This window comes from Leptonychotes weddellii, chromosome 10 (genome assembly GCF_054177405.1).
Source record: "Leptonychotes weddellii isolate Sample4059 chromosome 10, ASM5417740v2, whole genome shotgun sequence".
Classification (NCBI taxonomy): Eukaryota; Metazoa; Chordata; class Mammalia; order Carnivora; family Phocidae; genus Leptonychotes; species Leptonychotes weddellii.
In genome coordinates, this window is record NC_138378.1 from 961,592 (window position 1) to 982,639 (window position 21,048).

General features: G+C 57.9%; 1 protein-coding gene across 1 annotated transcript; it reads left to right on the forward strand.

Moving 5' to 3' along the window:
• Positions 1 to 4,781: 4,781 nt before the first annotated feature.
• BHLHE23 (basic helix-loop-helix family member e23) lies at positions 4,782 to 6,794 on the forward strand. Its single transcript, XM_006751568.3, has one exon. It carries the CDS (start codon positions 4,782 to 4,784, stop codon positions 5,457 to 5,459), a length of 678 nt encoding a protein of 225 aa, XP_006751631.2. The 3' UTR covers positions 5,460 to 6,794.
• Positions 6,795 to 21,048: the final 14,254 nt, after the last annotated feature.

The window sequence follows — 21,048 nt, forward strand, 5'->3', positions numbered from 1 at the left end:
ATGGACAAGAGGGAGCAGAGCAGAAGAAAGTAACCCTCCCTGAGCTTCCACGCTGACTAGTTCTCTTGTTATCACTCCAGGTCAATGGCTTGGCCACCAACGAAGGAGACAGTTTGGGGAGATAAGTTCATGCTGATGCGTGCTGCACCTGCCTCCAAGACATCCTTCCTGAATAGCCAGCAGGTGCCACCTCTGTGGGGGATCTGAAGGTCCAACTGGTGGGAGTCATGAGCAACACTCGGGCGATGGTCGGTGCCAGGGGACTGTGTTATATGCGCCCCATCAAGAGGCCACAACCCAGTAGCTCTATGTGCAAGTCGCCCCATGTCCCTGTCCCAGCCAATGCGACTTCTTACATAAAATATGCTCTTTGTTAGTGATGTTTGAAAAGAAGCTGTTGAAGCGCCCTGAGTGATATAAAGCATGAGGAACAGTCCCTGCGCTATGAGACAGGAACTCTAGCACGAAGGCTGGTTTTCAACATCGATAGGTGGAATCTTCCAACCCCGAGGCTGGGAATCCCCCAGAGGAGCCACTCGGTGTGTCCACGGGGTCCGCAGCCTCCCCTGTCCTTCTCCTTGCCCTGTCTCGATGCCCCTCCATTTTGCAGACGAGGAAGTGTGGCTTACCCAAGGCCACGCCACAGCGAGCTCTGTCGACTCAGAGCTGTGCTCCTTCCCACTCCCCCTGCCCCCCAAGCCTGCTCCCCTGGCTCCCAGGTCACTGCGCTCCATGTGGACCCCCACACACACCACTGGCCCCCTTCCCCAAGACCCAACAACAGGGCGGCGGGCACCATCCCCTGGCGGGCTGTGACATCCAATGGGCCCAGACCGGACCACGGAGGAGGGGCCGGCCGCGTGCAAGGACCACCGCTGCTTGACCCAGAGTGGCTCCCGGAGGGAGGAGGCACCATTGGTTCGAGCAGTCTTCAGTACAAACCCCATCCCCCTTCACGGATGCAGAAACAGCCCCAGGGAGGCTGAGCAGCTCCCCAGGAGACCCCACAGTCTGTGCAGAGCGGCCTCACCCTGCACTGCCCCTGCAGGCGGGAGCGAAGGGTCCGCCGCTGGGAAAGCGGGACCAAGGGACACGTCTGCTCATCAGGCTGAGTACACCAGGGAGAGCATGGGACCCCAGGATGGCGAATTCCGGGGGAAGCATGACAGGTTTCTCCACTTCATGCAGACAGCGGGAACCAGCCTCCGCCCCCTCCCCGTCCCCCATCAGGAGCCCAGCAGCCAGAGAGCGTGATTCCAGCCGCGGGAGCTCGGAGCAGCCCCGGGGCCGCGGGTGGAGCGCAGTCTCCTGGGTGGCCAGCAGGTGGCGGCCCCTGACCAAAAACGGTGCGTCCCCCTGCGCTTTGTGGGGGGGATTTGTAGCTGGCTTTGCACCATCAGCCGGGTGGGCCTTCGTGAAGGCCATGTCACGGTCCTGCCCGCCACTCGCAGGCCCACCCCTGCCTCCAGTCCTCCTCCGAGCTGCTGAAGGGGCTTAGTTACCTGGCCATTCAGAAAATGGCCTGGGCCTGAGGTCTAGACATCCCAACCATGCACGGCCCCAGGCCAAGGCCGACTACACCTTAATCTCCCCAGGTGATGCCCACCTGCAGCGTGGCTGGGACGCTGCTCCAGGCCAGCTTTCTTCAGGGGTCAATCTTTTAATTTTTTTTTTTAAGTTTTTATTTTAATCGCCCAGTGCTCATCACAGGTGCACGCCTTCACCCCCATCACCTGCTTCCCCCACCCCACCCCGTGGACCCCTCCCCTCCGGTGGCCAGCACTGTGCTCGCTGGAGCTAAGAATCTGTTTGCCTCTCTCTCTCTCTCTTTTCCCTTTTCTTGTTTCTTAAATTCCACATAGGAGTGAAACCACATAGTATTTGTCTTCCTCTCACTGAACTACTCGGCTTAGCCTAATACCCTCTGGTTCCATCCGCGTCATGGCAAATGGCAAGATTTCATTCTTTTTGTGGCTGAGGAATACTCCATCGTATGTATCTATCCAGGCCACACTTTGAAAGCCAATCTCATCCTCACCTTTGCTCAGTTACTACCTAGTCTGCTGACACCCCCCTGGGTGATTCAAATGCCCCCACACTCAGTATGTCCGTAGCATACTGCCCCCCTCAACCCCATCTCCTCCATCCAAACCTGAGTCCCAGAGGCAGGACATCATCCGATGCACCTGTTGGCCTCAGAGTGCCTCTGCAGTTAGCCCACTTCTCTCCACATCCCCTTTCACCCCCTGACCGCTCTGCCAGGCCTCGGGGGACACCCAGGAGGAAGTGCCCCCAAGCCCCCTGACCACAGTGGTCTATTGAGAACACTTCCCTGAGCACATTCAATGACTGCTCCTGTCCTTCTATCCAAGGCCAAACTCCCCAGCGGGGCTGGTCCCCCGACCCTGGAGTCCCTGGCCCCACGCTGGCCCCCTGCTGCTGTCCTCCAAGGTGCTCCTTCTGACGGCTGCATGCCCCCACCCCAGCCCCTTGGCCGAATTAACACCCACTCACTCTTCACATCATGGCCTCCTGTTCACAACAGGCTGTCCCCAGCACCCGCCTGCACCTGGGCTCAGCCCAGACCCTTCTCATCCTTGCCAACCCTTGCCACCCACATTTGTTCTGAGTCAGGACGCACTGGTGGGTGAGACCTGCCCTCCTGAACGCAGAGCCAGGGCAAACATGAGGCTCCAGCATGGGCAGGCAGTTAGCCTTCACGCAGCTCCTCTCCACTCATTTCTCTGCAAGGCCCAGAGCAAGGGGGCTCTGAAGTTTTCCGTAATTGCTTTCTTCTGTTTGTGTCCTAAACACCAGCACACAGCATAGAAGCCCCTGAGAGCCAGGATCCTAGTCATTGCCGGATTTCCAGAACCTTGCAGGGAGCAAATGACTCTTAGCTATTCCCTCCACAAAAGCGCACAGCACCTACCCACCTTCCCTGAGCACTCAACAAAACATGGACTTCCTCTCCTTGAAGCACTCAATAAAACATTCTCCTCTCCTTGAAGGAACCTGGAGAGCAGAGACATTAAGCCACTTTGCCAAGGTCTCGTGCTGGAGGCAGGGTGACCCTTGTCTCTGGACCGAGGTGGCAAGCAAGCATCCTCTCCAGCTCCCGGGCCTCCGGGCAGCTCCCCACCTGGGAGAAAGTCTGGGGTCCTGGCCTTCACCCCAGCAGCACCTCTGGAAACTCTGGGAGAAGGCCTGCAAGCTGCTGTGCACTCACTGCTTTCGTGGTTTTCGGTCCAAGAACAAGGAGAAGAGTCAGCTGTGGGGCACTGCTAGGGCGTCCAGGGGTTAAGCCATTCCCTCAGTGTATTCTCCAAGCGCACCCAGGGTTTGAGGACGGAGCCATGCTGCCCTCAACTCCTTACCACCCCCCGTTTGAGCTGTTCCTGGGGTCCTTTAATGTGTGTTAGAGACTCAGGGCTCCGCCACCCCTCTCAACCTTTCAGACAGGCCTGGCCTTAGTCCCCAGGCCCTCCCCTCAGCCGCGGGAACTTTCCCTGGCGGCCAGTTCCTCCCACTGAGGAAGCTGTGCCCAGTGACCACACAGCCCCCACCCCATTGCAGGCTAATGGGAGAACTGCAGAATCCCACGTCATGCATCCCAGCTGCCCCCCCCCAGGTGCTCTGGCAATACCCCAGAAAGCCCACCTGGGGATGCCACCCCAATGTCCCTGGCAGGAGACACAGACCAGACTTACAGCCCCCTCACCCCCCGTCTCTCACTGGCCATCCTCCCCAACTCCACCATGGAGGCCGCGCCCTGGCAAGTAGAAAACCAGAAGATTCCCTCTCTGCACTTGGACAAGTGTGAGAAACCCTTATACTTGCAATTCCAGAAAACTGAATCAAGAGGTTTATCCTAAACAAGTTTTGTCCTATAACTCCAATCCCTGCCTTAAATCACTAAGATTTGGGGGGAGCGTGGAAACCACTTCAAGACGCAGGTACCCTGGGAAAGGAGGTGGCCGGGACTGGAGGGCCAGGGAGGTAGGTCCCTGAGGGTGCCCCCACGCCTGGCGCCCCAGAGCTGGTGGCCAGAGTGAGCGGTTTGCGAACTCGGTTGAACAGCTGTGCTTTGGCTCGGGGAGGGCACCCAGCTGGGGCTGCACGCCCCAGACCCCGGCAGAGGGCCCCAGGCGTGCCCTCCGCACGCGTGGCACGGTGCTCGGGCCCGCGTGGCACGGTGTCCCGGGCTGTGCTGCGCGCTCCCGGCTCGGACCGCCGCGCCTGGGGGAGCCGGCTCCTGCCAGAGGAACGCAAGACAAGACTCACGTGAGGCGCGAGCGTTCTGTGGTGGCAACCCCGGGTGGCGGAAGGAGACAGCCGGAGAGGCCGAGAAGCCCATAAAGTCGCAGCCACCCCATCTCCACCCAGACCTCCAGCTCCCTCCATCCCAGCGGTCCCCCGACCCGGCCGGCCGTCGGTCTGCGCCAGCTGCCCGTGGAGCCAGGCTCCGAGAAGAGGCGGTCACCAAGTCCCTTCTGATTGGATGGCCGCGAAGTCCCAGCGGGCGCCCCCGCACCTTAAAACTGGAGCAGAGCGAGTGGGAGCTCGAGCCCGCCCCCGGGCCCAGCCCTGCACGCGGCGGCGAGGGGTGGGGGAGGAGAGGAGGAGGGAGAGAAGGGACGAGAAGGACGAGGACCGGGAGAAGAGGAGGAGGAGGCGACCCGCAGGCGTGGCCGAGGCGGCCAGAGAGGCCCGGCGCGCGGAGGCGGGGAGGCGCGGGGACCGACCGACAGCCGAACCGACGCGCGAGCGGCTGCGCGGCCATGGCCGACCTCAAGTCGCTGTCGGGGGACGCGTACCTGGCGCTGAGCCACGGCTACGCGGCGGCGACGGCGGGCCTGGCCTACGGGGCGGCGCGGGGGCCCGAGGCGGCCCGCGGCTACGGCGCGCCGGGCCCGGGCGGCGACCTCCCCGCGGCGCCCGCACCCCACGCCGCGGCCGTGGCCGAGAGCAGCGGCGAGCAGAGCGGCGACGAGGACGACGCCTTCGAGCGGCGGCGGCGGCGGCGCGGGCGGGGGCCCGGGGGCGCGGCGGACGCGCGGCGGCGGCCCCGGGAGCAGCGCTCGCTGCGGCTGAGCATAAACGCGCGCGAGCGGCGGCGGATGCACGACCTGAACGACGCGCTGGACGGGCTGCGCGCCGTCATCCCCTACGCGCACAGCCCGTCGGTGCGCAAGCTCTCCAAGATCGCCACGCTGCTGCTCGCCAAGAACTACATCCTCATGCAGGCGCAGGCCCTGGACGAGATGCGGCGCCTCGTGGCTTACCTCAACCAGGGCCAGGGCCTGGCGGCGCCTGTGACCGCGGCGCCCCTGGCGCCCTTCGGCCAGGCCGCTGTATACTCTTTCAACGCGGGCGCCCCGCTGCCCTGCCCAGACAAGTGCACCGCCTTCTCCGGGACGCCCTCGGCGCTTTGCAAACACTGTAACGAGAAGCCATGAGGGCCCCGGCCGCCCCTCCTCCCGCACGCGTCCTGCATTTTCCCTTGCTCCCACGACCGTGTCCCCCTGCCCCGACTGAACCCCGCCCACCGGAGAAGGCGGCCGGACGTCGCTTCCAGCCCGTGCGCGCTCAACCGCGCGCGTAGGGCCGCGAGAAGCTCCGAGCACGTCTGGGCACAGGATTGAGCCGCAGAGCGGGGGCACTGGCATCTGCGCCCCGAGCCCGCAGCGCGCCCGCTGGGCAACCTTCCGACGGGTGACAAACCCTGCTTGTCCGGGCACCGCCGCTCACCCTGAAAAAGAAAACCAGGACTACAGCCGGAGCGGGGACCTGCGTGACCCCGGGGGAGTGGTCCTGCTTGGCGCCAGCCGGGTTCTCCTGGAGCGCAGGGAGAGCGCTTAGCTTGGCTTGGCAGCTCAGGGCCCTCGCCTTGGGCTCTGGCCAAACTGCAGGGCCCGCTCCTGCTGGGTGTGTTCCTGACATCGCATGGCGCTGGCGCCCGGTTACCTCCCGTCTCTGAGGCTCAGCGACCATCGCCCCTGCAGCCCGGCGGCCTGATGGGCCCCGACCCAGCCTGCAACTGTCCTTTGCAAAGGAGCTGGACTGCCCATGAAACCGGAAGACCCTGGGCAGTAGTTTTTCTGGTCTCTCCAGTCAGAGTGTGTTATGTTAATTTTCTTGCCTGCCTAGAGGCGCGAACCTCTAAGAGGTGAGCGGAGCCAACGCTGCCTCCAAGTCTGCGGAATTTGTTCCCTATACAGTCCCTGGACTCCCCGGCCCCCACCGTTCACGCCAGAACCTCCCTGCCAGGATGTGGCCCGCATGGAGTTGGATGGAGACCCGCCGCGCACCCTCTGCTTACAGGCAATTGTACCGAGTAGGGCCCCCACTTGGCCTGGGTTTTCAGGGAGGGGCCCGTCTAGCCCCGCTGACCTCCACACCAACCCCCCAACCCGTTTCCAGGGGAGGAGGCTGGGCCATGGGTGAGTAGGCTGGTGGGAGGGGCTGCTTCCTGACCTGTGGAAAGGTGACGGGTTTGTCTCTTGGTGTTGGGGTCTGTCTCTTTGATGTGGGTGCACGGCGCAGAATTCTGCCACCATAGGGGTCCACACGCTCTCTGCTCAGCCGGCCAGCCACCCTGGGGACCAGGCTGTCCGTGCCCATTTGCACCCCAGCCGCTCTGCTGCGATATCCAGCTTTATTAACCCAATTTCCTCGGCTGTCGTTAACGCTATGCTAATGAGGAGAGGACCTCCGCCCTACAAAGCGGCCTGTCTAAAGCATTTAACTTTAATTAATACATTTCAAAAGGCCCTTTTGTATTTGCAAAATGAAGTGTGTGATTAAGTCTTATTCATAAAGACATATGCTTAATACTGGTTTTTGCTAATTTCCATATTTATTTCTTCACTGTCTTTTTCTCCCTAACATACTACTTTATCAGTTTTGCACATGCAGAAAGCTGAGTGCTAGGAGCTGTGTTTCGAATCCCTTTTAGGTAACGGAAGGCAGGTCAGCTGGTCAGCTGCAAACTCCAAAGTCATTTGCTTCCAGGGTCATTTCAAAGTGATCCTGAATCAACTTCATAAATTACTGGTCATAATCTGAAACAGAGGTGCTCATTCTGGTTAAAACCAGACACGTCTAGTACATCGTTTCTATTGAGAATGAAGTTATGGTTTCAACTTATTTTTTTTTAAATAATATGATTAAATTTTAATATCAAATTAAATATGTTCATTTGCGACTGAACTCAGTTTCAATTTTCAGAGAATTGTGTCAACTTGGACCACATGCTTCTAAATCACTGAGTCTAGAAAATCTCTGAGGTGCAGACAGCCGATGTGTAAGCAACCACTCAGCAAATGTAGGAAATACTAAGAAAAAGGTGAAGGAAAAAATCTCTCTGTCCCTTCTTGGATGAAAAACAACATGCTTTTTAAAGGGACCATTTAACTAATCATACATTCTTCCAATTACTTGGTTTCAAAAAAATTAAATTGTGTTTTTCTTTTTAGCTGCTCAGCCATGTATCTACGTGATCTAGTCTTCTCCAAAACTTCAGCCTGCCTCTCGCGGGGGTGGAGTGGAGTCATTTCTTAATGGAAATTAGGCTGCCTTTTCAACAAGGCTAACGTAGCAATCTGCTCTATCAAATACAAGTCATTTGGCCTCCTCATTCTAAGAACTCCCAGCACAAAAGGTCTGATCCTCCATGGCCCCTGTGCCCAAAATACAGGGAAGCAGGCTCCTCGTTAGCAAACCCACCACTCTCGGGAAACATCGATGGGGGCTCTGGGCATGGACTCCCTGAACTCCTCCTGCATCTAACCCCCAGAGCTGACACTTCTCCAGCACTGGGGTGGGGTGGGGGGTTTAAATAGGAAAGAGTTTTGCTAATAACTGGCGTTTGAAACAGCCTTTTTCCCAGATGCTCGTTTTTAGAACCGTCTTAGGGCAAGGAAAGATGCACCTGCTCGTACATCTGGATGTGGTCCTAGGGAGTGTCCCTTTAAACCCGGCTGGCCACACAAAGAGACCGGGCCACACGTGAAATGGTAGCTTTTCTACTGGCTATGTAAAAAGAGTAAATAGATGAAATTAATTGTAATCATTTTTATTTATCCCAATGTAGGTAAAAGAGTATCATTTCACAGTAATCAGCATTTTTTAATTATTGGGGGGCTATTTCACATTCCTTTTTTGTACTAAGTCTTCAAAACCCAGTGTGTCTTGCACTTAGAGGCCCTCTCCATTCAGACCAGCCCCGCTTCGAGAATCAGCGGCCACGCATGGCTCGTGGCCACCACAGTGGACCCTGCGGCTCGAGGCAGAGCTTGCCAGGTGTCTTATTTCCTTCACCTTCATAAGAAGCCGGAAATGCCCGCTGATTCGAGGAATAAATTCTATAGCTACACACATAGGAAATGCCCAGTCCTTGTTACTCTTTCAAGCCTGGTTCACCAAGGCTAGCTGAGGCCAGGGCAGGGGGCAAGAAACGCCGTGGTCGGTTTTCTACCACGAAATGGTGGCATTTCGTCTACAGATTGGCCAGTTCCAGCTGCCGCCCAGAATCGCACTAGCCACCCACACCCAAGCCCGGGAGCCAGCAGCTCGGTGACACCCCAGCCGAGGGGGTGTCTTGAAGCCAACACTGCCTTGGTCCTCTGTTAACCACACCGTTGGGGGGATCTCTGCCACGCTGGCCGCTGCTGGAGCCACTCGCAGACCGAGGCTCATTCATACTCAGGTTATGAGCCCGTGGAGCCCGGCTCGTGGGCCCCGGCTCGTGAGGGTTCGGGGCAGGCTTCCCTGAGCCCACTGGCTCCCCAGCGGTCCCTTGCTGGGGTCAAGAGAGGCGGGTTGCTGGCCTGAGGTCCTGTACCCATCTACATGCACTGACTGGCGCATCCGTTGCCCGTGTGGCTGCGATCACCCCCAGCTTGCCAAGTGGATATAGAAGGCACACAGGTTGCAAAACAAAAGTGGGGGGTCCCTGTGGTTAAGCTACTGATTGAGGATTCCACGACAGACACCGCCTCTGCTTCCTTCCTTTCTTTAAAATGACCAGCAGCAGACATAGCTCTCCCTCTCCTTTGGGTATTTTGATGGGAACGTTTTTACCTACTTGGTGAGACACCACGGCCCCAGCACTTTCTGTTCTGCTCTTTGTTTTCCTCCAGGTAGGAAATTCGCTTACCTAAAACAGCATCCTGGTTTTCAGTAATAGGTAGCGGCATCCACACTCGGAGAGCAGAACTCCATCCTAACCTAGCTCTGCCCCCAGGGACCCGGAGTGTGGACACGCCAGGGCCGCCGGCCCACACGAGCGCATTCACAGACCCTCATGTGCCAGGCACATCGGCTTCGGACTGTCTCATTTGGTCAATTTCATCCCAAACATGGATTTTTCTCTTCACTCTTGCAGATGTCAGTTGAATCCCTGGGGAATTTGTTTTACCTTATAAGTAAGCTAACGAGCATCCCGGCCCAGACACCTGCTTTGCCAACTACGCATGTCTATTTCCCTTGCAGGTTGGGACATTAAAGGAAGAGGCAGCTCCTCACAAAGGACAAATATTGTTTTCCTAAAAGGATGGGTGAGACGTGCAAACTGTCATTCCTAGCAGCACGGCCTGCCTTCCTCGCCCTCGGCCGTCTGAGAGACGTCTGATTAGAACAACCAGGCTGAGGCCCCGGAGCCCGGTTAATCCAACAGACAGTGATTACAACAATTTTATCATGTGAATTTGCCTGTGATATGTCCTGAGTCTTTAATCGCTCTTGGCATCCCATTTTAAGGGATGGAGGTAGAGGGATTTACAATGTATTAAATCATTTCTCCAACAATTAATTATCTCTTTGGATCATAACCCTGGATGTTATGTTCCATACCCCAACAAAAGTCAGTTCCATGACATTAGAAAATTAATACCCATTTGCAAATTTAACTCCAAAGGAGCAAAACCCACGTTACCATAAATGCAAAAAGGCTCCAGTAGGTAGTAAAATCTCCTTCGAGGCCGGTGTTTTTCCTGTGTTACGAAATGAGCTATGCAGGGTTTTCCTAGTCTGAAGTGCCCGAGGCATATGTATTGATACAAATATAGAAAAGCTGTTTTAAGTGAGGCTCTCTGCGTAGGAAGACAGCCAGGTCATTTTGAAAGTGAGTTTGGAGGGGGAGCTTGTCAAATGCAGCGTGGAAGGGGGTCTCTGAATAAACCTCCGTTTCTGTCCTTCTGCGGCTGGCTCTGTGGGGTCTCTGGGCTGTTGCTCGGTCAGGATGCAGAGGGACGTGCTGCCTCGGTCCGCATTCCCAGAAGACATGGCCATCAGAACACAGAGCAGAGCCGTACACGGGCCTGGCCGGTGGCGTCTATCCCCCGTGATGCTCAGGCCCCGTGGGGGTGCCCACCTGACGGGGGTCCGAGGGGCCACCTGGGACAGGATCCTAGCTCGAGGGTTTCTTAGGAGAGGCTCGCCTGCATGCCAGACAGGGAGAGCCTTCCCAACCGGCCTGGTTTCGCCTCCAAGCCTGTTTTGTCTGAAGTGATGAGGCCACCGTCAGCTTGCTCTCCTGGGGGCCCTGATTCGGCCTGACAGGAGCCCAACCTCCCCACTCCGTGTGGACAGTGCCTGCTGTACTAATGAGGCCACGGCCAGCGTGGGAATTGGCCACAAACCCCGGACACAAATGGGACCTGCAACGCTCTCCGATGGCCACAAGGCATCTGACAGGACGCATCTCACTCCGCAGCCCGGCTTGCCTGGCTCTGGGCCTGGAGCCGTATATCCGAGGCCCTCCCAGAGCTTCCTGGCTTTTTGGCCACAGAGGCACCGAGGTTACAAAATCCCTGCGAACAGTCTCTAAGTCTCACGCACAGGCAAACCCCCGAGGCGGAGTCCAGGATCCGTCCCAGCCTGCCGCCGCCCAGGTTGTTCCAGTGCCAGCCGGACGGGGGCCCGTGGGACCCGGCCCGCCAGCTCATCGCGGTGCCAGCGGGAGCCAGGTTGCCCTGCCGAGGCCCCCGGAGGGCTCTGTCCACTGAATGCAACCGGGAGGGAGCAGCTCATCACTCGGGAGTGGACACACCCACGATTTTTGGTAACTGAGATTCAGAAACCCCACATCTGTGAGTCAGTGGATGCCAACGGGCCCCTGGCAGCCAGACAGCTGATGGAAGAAAGCGTCTGAACAGGATGATTCAGGTATAAAGATCCCTCTCCTTCTGAGCGTAGCGCTAACCAACCCCATTAGGCCAGACCAGCCCGACTGCCACCGGCCTTCCGTGGGCTCAGATGATGGAGAAACCTGTGTGGGCAGCACCTGCGTTTCAAACCTCACAGACAACTGGGAAGATGATCATTTCCTATTCAGGAATCTGGGATTCTAGAATGAACCCAAAGCCTTCTTGCTATAAAACACTGCTCTCTGTGTGCCCTTGAGTCTCCTCCGGGCTGTGGGGTCAGCAATGACATTCAGAATGAGAAGCGTCCTCCAGACTTCCTGACCTTCCTCCCTCCTTCTCCACCTTAGTGACATGGGGTACCGGACGGGGTGAGAGCTTTGCCCCCGAACGCCCAAGGGCTGCTTCCGGAAATGCCTGTGTTCAGGGAACAGAGAATGCCCCCAGGCCCCTTCCCGGCACACATCCTCCCTCACTCTGTCTGTCTGCCTCTCTGGCTCGTTCTCTCCTGAAGCTGCTTTTGGAAAAACAAGAAGAGCCTACAACTCTTTCCCTCCCTCCGGGCAGCCCTGTTCCCCTAACAAGCACACATGTTCCTTAAAATACCCCAAATGTATTTTGGTGTCTCAAGACCCTGGTCACTCCCCTCAGGCGGTGCCGACTGCATCGGGCTTAGGAAAAGCCCGGCCGGTCTGAAAGGTGAAGGCTGATGCAGTTGAGCACCTAGCCGGCCCGCAGCCTGGCGGACACTGCGTAAGAACAGGCCAGGGCCACCCCATTACCCTCTGGCCAGGTGTGTCCGGAGCTCACGTGTGTGTGTGTGCACATGCATGTGTCAACGCTATGTGTGGTTTCACCTCCCGTGCAGGTCCCTGGGTCCTCGGCTGCCGTCGGGATCCCGAACAGCTGCACCACTGTGAGTGTCCGCCTCGCCTAGGAGGTCTTTGCAACTCCCTGGCTTTCTGTAGACGGTCTGGCCTTGTGTGTGCTTGACTGAGGTTAGCAGGGACCCCCTTGCCTGCTTGTCGGGACTGGGGCTTTTTCCGGACACAGGTGTTCCATTTTTTTTTTTTTTTTAAATTTGAGAGAGAGAGAAAGAGAGGGAGCACATGAGAGGGGGGAGGGTCAGAGGGAGAAGCAGACCCCCTGCTGAGCAAGGAGCCCGATGTGGGACTCGATCCCGGGACTCCAGGATCATGACCTGAGCCGAAGGCAGTCGCTTAACCAACTGAGCACCCCAGGCGCCCCACAGGTGTTCCATTTTAAGCCCTAGAAAGTCCTGGGCCAAAGGCTGAGCTGGTCACCCAGGGCTTAGGTTCTCAAACCTTTTCTGGAAACAGGAGAGAGGGTAAGCCCCATAAATAAAACCACGGGCACAGAGTCCCTGCTCTCTGCTCTCACACCTCCTGCGGGCGTCCTCAGTCTCCCCAGGGACGCCCTTCCCTGCAGCCAAAGCCGAACGGTGCCGGTGACCATGGCCTGGAGCAAACGGGTCAGCACAGGTGGGGGGCGCACTGCTGCCCACGCGGCCGTTCCAGAAGTGGGGCGAGGCTGCTCGACGCAGACATGGGCAGCACCCAAGAGAGAAGTGGCTTCTGTTTGGTGAGGGGACATCCCCACTGCAAGAGAATTAGGGAGCAAGGGCACCGAATGTGGCCACAGGGTGACTCTGCGGAGAGGGGTCAAGACTGGACTGGGGAGGGGGCCGTTCCCAGAGCTGTGGCCACCTCCTGGAACCCTGTTTCTCCTCGCAAGATGCCTGCACCCAGCCTGGCCGGCCCCGGCACCAGACCGCCCCATCCGGGTTTGGGGAGAGGCGGCGGGATGGGGGTGAAGGCACAGGAGATAGCCAGGGAGGAAGGACAGCCAGTGGCCGCTGAGGGAAGCTGTCGGAACAGGGGAGCGACGGGAGTCAGCGTCTCCTAATGAGCACGTCGTCAGGTGATTTTGCTCTAATTTTTTGCTTAATAAGGCTGGTTTCAAACGTAATTTTGAGGAGCCATGCCTCCCCTAAACCTGTTCGTTATCGTGACAGGCCTCTCTCCGGCACGGCAGGGGACGTGGTGGCTCATTAATATCACGTTGGAAGGTGGCTGTGCTGACAGATGAGGGACATGGATGGACTTTCAAGGATACTGACTTCATTAAGCAGCCTCATTACAGCTGCAGAACACTAAATATGTCATTTTAAAGGGAATGCTCGGCTTTCAGCCCCACCCCCCTCCACCCACCACCTAAGTGAACGAAGAATGTTTCCAAAATAATTACAAATTAACAAACAAGGTCAGAGGCCCCTCCAGGCAGGGTCCAGCGGGCGTTCACCCAGCACCCTGAGCCAGGATGGTGGAGGGCTGTGCCAAGCACCACGGGTGGCGGGACAGGGGGCGTGGGCTCGGCCCCCGTCCCCTCCTCTGTCGAGGGATAGTGCAGATGCACCAGGGGCTTGGCTCTCCCCAGGCCCGCGTGGGGCTTCGTCGTCAGCTGCCTGGCCACACGAGGTCCGCGGGCTGCACGCTCTGCACCAGCAAACTCGGGGGCACTTGGCTAGCGGTCCCCAGTCCCCCCACAGGGGCAGCCGCTGAAGGAGCCACTCGCCGTCTCACAGTGTGTGACTGTCTCCTCTTGGTACTGAGGTAAGACGGACTTAACACCAAACTTACGTTTAACCGTGTTGACGTATCCAGTCCAACAACGTGAAGGGCGTTCCCCAGGCTGCACCACCCTCACCACGTCTCCTTCCAGAACTCTGCCATCACCCATAATTTCAATTGTTTCAAGTCAGGCTTATTAGGGTATAATGTACATCCAGTAAAATGCACCTGCTTAGCCGCAGGGCTCCGGAGTGTGGGAAACACATGCGGCTGGTTAGCCACCGCCACGGTCAAGATAGAGAATGCCGCCATCACCCCAAAAATGCGTGCCCACCCCCCGACCGCTGACGGGCTTTCTGGGCCTACAGTCTTGCCTTTCCCAAAACATCTCCTAGGGTGAGGGATTGCTCGCACGTGACCTCTTTCACTCAGCATAGAGCATGTGAGGTTCACCGGGGTGAACCACTCTGTGCCTCACTCTTACCATCCGTAAAGTAGGGTGATAATCTCAGTAGCACATGGGGTTTTGAGAGAGCTGTATGAGGTGTTTCCATAAATCTTAGCACCACGCCTGTCGCACCTCGATTTTTGCAAAAGCCCCGCGTGAGTCTCTGTGACATGAAAGAGACTCTTGGGGGGTGAAATGAGCAGGCCAACCCTAGTCTTTATGGGAAGACCCGACAGGTACGTGTCGAGATTTCCAAAGATGGTTCCTGCCTGCGATTCCCGGCAAGCAATGCAGCAAGACAGGGTCCCCAGTACCGTCAACGCCGACCGCTCTCAGAGGCAGCCCGCCTGCCCCCACGTCTCTTCCCCTTTCCAAAGACACATCTTCTGGGTTAAAACTCACATGGCACAACTGGCTGCCGGTGGTGTTCTCTGTGACAGGAGAGAGGGGCCGAGAGTTCGGACAAGGAGCCGCCGAGGTGGCCCGTGCTCAGGAAGGGGAGACGCAGCATGGCCGATGGGCCCCCCGCCCACCAAATGCTTCCTGCTTGTAAAGGGCCTGGGACGGGGGGCCTGCGGTGCACACCCTGTAAGCACTGATTAAATAGGACATGACAGTTGTGACCGGGGAGGGGGCCCTGGGGAGCGCCAGGCGGGGAGGGCCCCCATGATATCACTTTCCGCAAGCTCCGCACCCCAGGCTGCTGCCGAGCTACCTGTCAGCGGGCGTGAGCCCAGAGACACCCCAGACCCTCCCTGGGCGCTCAGGAAGCGGTCGTGCAAAACCCCGTCACGAGACAGGAACTGCGTGCGGCAAATGAGCCATTATAGAAATGGCCCAGACGGCAGACGCATCCGCAGAGCCCCGCGGGGGATACACCGCCAAGCGGGGTGCGAAGGGCTTCGTCCTCCGCAGATTTGTGCCAACCTCCTTCTCCTGTTGTACTTTTTTGATAGAGTAAAACATGGAGAGGTCTTTAACAAGCAAAGCGAGGGTCGTCAGGGTGAGTCACTGACGTCACTCGGGGCCTGGCCGCGCGCGACCCGAGCGAGGTGGCTGGACCTCCGCGTGAGGGGCCACAGACGTCACCGGGGAGCTATCTTCATAACCTGGAGGCATTCATAATCCCCTGCGTGGCAGCTCAATTATCTGTCCGGCGGCAAGGGCATGTTACGGATGAGGCTGTGATTACATTTCCGCATGTAGCGACCCGAAGTAAATCTTTGCAATTTTCATTTTGCAGAGATTTAATATAGATTGGTGCCCTGTTGTTGGCTCCCATTTTAATCCAAAGTCACTCATTAAATGGAGACTGGCCGACATCGGTGGGCCAGGCCTGCGGGCTGAGCTGCGGGCTGGACACACCAGCGCCCGTTCCAGATGGACAGCTGCTGCCCTCGATCTGCGATGGGCGCTAATCTGAAACCTGACCCGCTTCTCTGCACATTACACATATTAAATGCAACCTGGACACCCAGCGACGGAACGCTGTGTGGCCACCCCCAGGAACCAGGGACAGTCACACTTACGGACACGGAGTTTCCGAGATTTACCAAGTAGAAAGGTGACCAGAAGCACTGTCTACAGCAGGCTATTATTCCTGTTTTAAAGGAAGGAAAATTTACACAGCTATAGAACTTTCTGGAAGGAGCCGAGATACGGCCCACTGTGGGGCTTCTGGGGAAGAGGCTCAGGGCCCAGCAGGCAAGAGGAGAGGGAGTGTGGCCCCCAGCAGCACCTCTGTACTGAGTCGTCTCCCCACACCGTGAATATCTTTTATTAAACCCAGAAAGTAGGGGCGCCTGGATGGCTCTGGATTTTGGCTCAGGTCATGATCTTGTGGGTCATGGGATCGAGCCCTGCCGTGGGCTGCCCTGCGGTGCTCAGCGAAGGGTCGGCTTGAGATTCTCCCTCTCCCTCTGCTCCTCCCCGCACTCGTGCTCTCTCTCTCTCTCAAATTAATAAATAAATAAATCTTAAAAAAAAAATACCCAAAACCAGAAAGTAGCAGTTATGGGCTGAGTGGTGGCTCTAAGATATGTCCAATCCTAATCCCTGGACCTTTTGAATATGACCTTATATGGAAAACTATGTGATTAAGTTAAGGACCTGGAGAAGAGGCACCTCTCCTGGATTCCCAGGCTGGGCCCCACACACCCTTACCTGCGTCCATCTGTCCGTCCGTGTGAGCAAGGGCTGAGGGAGTCCGGTGAAGCTGATGAAGGAGGGAGCAGGGAGGTGGCTGTAAGCCTGGATGGACAGCCGCCCGCAGTGTGGGAGGAGGCCAGGAGGATCCTGCCCTGGAGCCTCAGGAGGGAGGCAGCTCTGCTGACGCGTGATCTCGGGATCCCACACTCCGGCCCCACGACAGCAGGAGAACACGTTTCTGTTGTTCAAGCTCCCCATCGTGGGGCTCAGTCTCGCAGCCACCGGGAGACTCCTGCAGGGGGAAGGTGGAGAGGTCTACACTTGAGGACACAAAGTGTCCAAGTGCATCCACCACCACCTCCAATTCTCCCATGTGACTTTATTCCCCCGCTTTGAGACGCGGCCGTGGCGGCTCCAGGCCCCTTGCCGCGGGCGTGCGCACAATCCCCCAGCGTGCATTGTACGGACCAGCCGGCGGGACCCCAGAACCTGAGCAGCAGGGGCACTTGGATGGATGGGCCGTCCTGCTCGGCCTGCCCAGGCGCCCGGGGGCTGTTGGAGGGTCGGGTGGGCTCGGGTACTGACCAAACTGAGCAGAGTGGGTGCTCCCGCGTGGCACTCTGAAGATGCCACAGAGGAAATTTTATCATTGAGGGTTTTATGTAAGACCCAGAAGGGCCACTCCTGTGAGACAGAGGACGTCACAGCGTGACCTTGCGCGGTGTTGTCAGTCCTGGCTGGCAGGTGGCACGAGTGATGGAGACTATGGAGGGGCTGTTCGGGGCCACTCACCGGGGATGGAGGAGCCAGAGTGCAAGCCGGGGTGTTTCAGGCTCATTTCCGCCCTGCCTTCAACAAGCACTGCGGGGTCCTGGATCATGGGTGACGTCCCTCAGCGGGGACTTGGCAGGGGTCCTGAGCCCTGCAAAGGGCAGGTGAGAAGAGCCTGAGCCTCTGACCGGTGGGGCCACAGGAGACCCCACTCCAGCCGGTGGGGAAGATACTTCACAATAACGGAGCCAGCTGGGGACATGGGGTGAGGGGCCCACAACCCACCTTATCATTTCCCTCCCACCTGGATACCTGATTGGATGTCCCCAGGGGCCACAGGTGAGGAAGCTCCTTTCTGGATCCTTTTCCAGAGCACGTCACTGTCCTCTGTCTAGGGGTCTTTGCTGACCGTCCTTGCAGACAGTAACCTGTGTCCCCTGGGCCACATCCATCCCCTGGCCCCAGCTTCAGCGCCTGGGTCATGCTCCGATGTAAGGCACTGGATAAGCGGATAGGGCTGAGCTTCCCAGCTTTCAGCAGGATGCCTCCCCTCGGACCCCACTAGGTCCCCCCGCCGTCTCCCCGAGTCGCTCTGTCCCCCAATGCCCTGCCCCAGTGGTGCTGGTGCTGGCTGGGGTGGGGGGAGACATGCAGATACATTGGCTCTATCAGTCCCCCGATACTATCTTTTATTGGCAGTAATAAATGCCCGGATTTAACAGCAGTCATGACTGTCCCACAGGAGTGGCCCTTCCAGGTCTTACATAAAACCCTCAATGATAAAATTTCCTCTGTGGCATCTTCATTAGGTTTCCATTTTTCTGAAATGAAGCAGAGTTATGCTAGAACATTCTCAAGGGGCTGCTGGAGCCTCACACCCCTGCTCCGCTTGGGAAATAGGGTGTGGGGGCGGGGTGTGGCACTTGGATCCCAGACCGCCCCTCCCTCCCCCGGTGGCCGGGCTGGAAGTGGGGGAGGGCTGCAGATGAGACGTTGGCACCCCCACACGGCCAGAGGCCTGGACAACATGCTGGCCACCTGCACCTCAGTGACCTGGTCTGTGGGGGGACGTGAAGACCCTCCAGGCTGGGGGAGGTGCGTGCCTGTCCCCCTCGGGCTCAGCAGACAGACCGGCAGACACCCAGGCATGGTGCCCTCTTACAGATGACCTGCTTGGGGTCAGGGGTTGAAAGCTGACTGGGGAGGGGGGCACGGACGGGGATGCAGGGGATACTAGTTTCCACCATCGCTCAACCAGACTAGCAAGTCAGTGGCACAAACCAGAATAGGACAGACGGGTACCTCGTCAGCAAAGCCAACGGTCCCAACGAATGTCACCACCTCAGTACCTCCCACACGCGGCACCACTGGGAGTGCTATTGGAAATCTCGCCCCTGGATTTACAAAAAATGAGTTCAGGCTTCCTGCTAATTCTGACAGTTGTTCTGTCTGGTTGTTCTCAGCTTGTGTATCTCTCCCTGGGCCCCACCCCCCCACCCCAGCCTCCCAGCCCCCTCCCAGCCCCCACCCAGCCTCCCATCCTCCTCCCTTCCCCACTCCCTGCCTCCCATCCCCCACTCCCTGCCTCCCATCCCCCACTCCCTGCCTCCCATCCCCCCCGGGCCTGTCCTCTCTCTTCCTATCAGTGTGGGGAGAAGTCCGCCCTCACGTGAGGTCTGGCCCAATCTTTCCCTGCACCCAGGAGCGGCCTTGGCCTCTGCAGGTCCCTGTCTGTCCCTTGGATGCTTCCGCAGACTTGGGAGGCAGAGTCGCCAGGAAGCAGGTACTCTTTGTCAACTGAAGCCAAGAGCCTCCCCAAGCTGCTGCTTCCTTTCTGTAAACCGCCAGGCCCAGCCCCAGCTCCGGGGCTCCCAGGGCCACCAGCAGGCCCAGCCATGAATATTGATGGCACTGCCTTTGTGACGAGCGTCCCGCTCAGGCCCTGCAGAGCGGCCGCGGCTCCGAGATCTATCCGGCTTTGTTGAGTGTCAGGACGCGCGGCAGTGACAGATGGACACTCGCCTCCAAACCTCGGTGCGCCCAAGCACCGCCCAAAGGAGCCCAGGATGTTTTCAATATCACACACTTGCCTCGGGGCCTGTTTTCAATCCCATTTACCAAGGGCTAGGGCCTTTTTTTATCAGTCAAATGCCTTAAGCACTTTGTCAACTTGGACATCTGGCCGCACGTCTACATTTTTTTTATTTGCTAAAATATTTAATAGTGTGGCAGGGGTTTTGCTGGAGACCTGGGCCTCCGTGGCACCGGCGGGCATCCAGCGGGTCCCGTCAAGAGCCAGGGGCCCATCGCGGTGGGCGTGGCTCTTCCCGCCGGGGGAGTGAGAATTTGCTCCCCTCGCTGCCTGGCAAACACTTTGTGGTTTACCTCCCCCCTGCACAGTGAGGATCTGTGAAGTCCAAAGACCGTTGAAAACAGTCGCCAATCAATCCTGGACAGGCGTGTCCATGGCGGGACTATCACCACCCTGTCCGGTGCTGCTTGGGACCAAAACTTAGCCAACGGTGGAATCAGCCCATCCACCGATGGACGTGTAAACGGAACATGACAATGGTACATTCTTCACCATAATATGGATGCAGTTCTGACACGCTCCTGTGTGGATGGGCCCTGAAAACGTGGCACTGAACGAAGAGGCCGGTCACAAAAGGCCACAGAGCATGTGAGTCCACTTACCCACGTGTCCACAAGAGGCAAACCAGGAAGACAGAAGATGGATGCGTGGCTGCCAGGAGCTGGGGGTGACGTGGACAGGGGCAGGTGTGGGCTGGTGTTCAGGGGAGGTGAGAAGGTTCTGGAACTAGACAGTGAGGATTGCCCAACATTAAAGATACTTAAAGGGCACCTGGGTGGCTCAATTGGTGAAGCATCTACCTTTGGCTCAGGTCACAATCTTGGGGTCCTGGGGTCAAGTCCAGCGTTGGGTTCCCAGCTCAGTGAGGAGTCTGCTTGTCCTTCTCTTTCTGTTGCTCCCCCTGCTTGTGCTCTCTCTCTGTCAGATGAATACATAAAATCTTTAAAAATAAATAAGTAAATAATAAAAATGTTTAAAATGGTAAATTTGTCAAAGACAGTCACAAAGATGAGATGGTGCTGGTATTGATTGTAATGGTCTTAAAGCTGATCATCAGAGGTCATCCATGATCAAGGGTCCCCTGCGTGCCCAGCACGGCTGTCTGCTGAGGCCACATTAGTGAGCAAGAACAGTTGGCTTTGGCCCTGGCAGAATCCACAGTTGAAAGGAGGCATGGACAGCAATCGGATAAGTCAGCCCGAGGTGGAGGAAGTCTTCCTGGAAGAGGTTGTGTTGGGCTGAGCTCAGAACAATGGGAAGGGGGTCCAGGCAGGGGGACAGCAGGTGTGGGGAGGCCCTGAGGTAGCAGTGTGGCTCTTGGGGTTGAGAGAAGGATGACCGGGTGGGGAACAAAGAGGTCGGGAGAGTGGCGCCAGGTACCCTTACCCTGTTCCTGCCCCGGGAACAGGGGGTCACCCATGTAGAAAGAAGGTGGATTCCAGGGCAGTTTGCCTGCCCCCCATGGGCCCTTCCCTGAGCCCCTCCCACGTGCCAGGCCTGGTGAAGCTCTTCCCTCACGGCCCCCACACTTCCCAGGTGAGGATGCTGCAGGGAGGGCGGGTCACTGAGAACCCCCTGCACCTTCCAGGCAAGCCCTCAAGCCTGAGTCTGGGCTGCAGTGAGCCCCCTCCAAGAGTCAGCTCCGGTGAGCAACCCAAGGGATAAAGGCTCCTGAGAAGTCCCAAGAACCCGGCCCAAAGTCTGTGGTGCTACAGCCCGGCCCCCGGGAAGCCGAGGTCCCCAGTGTCATGCCGAGCTCTCACCCCCGGTGAGGACCCATCTCCATCCCATACCCTCTCCTGGGCCACCTGAAGGGGCCACCGCCGGACACACAAGTGCATCACGGCCTTG

Excerpts from the sequence above, each read along its gene's own strand:
- BHLHE23 (XM_006751568.3), top strand. The coding sequence starts at position 4,782 with ATGGCCGACCTCAAGTCGCTGTCGGGGGACGCGTACCTGGCGCTGAGC.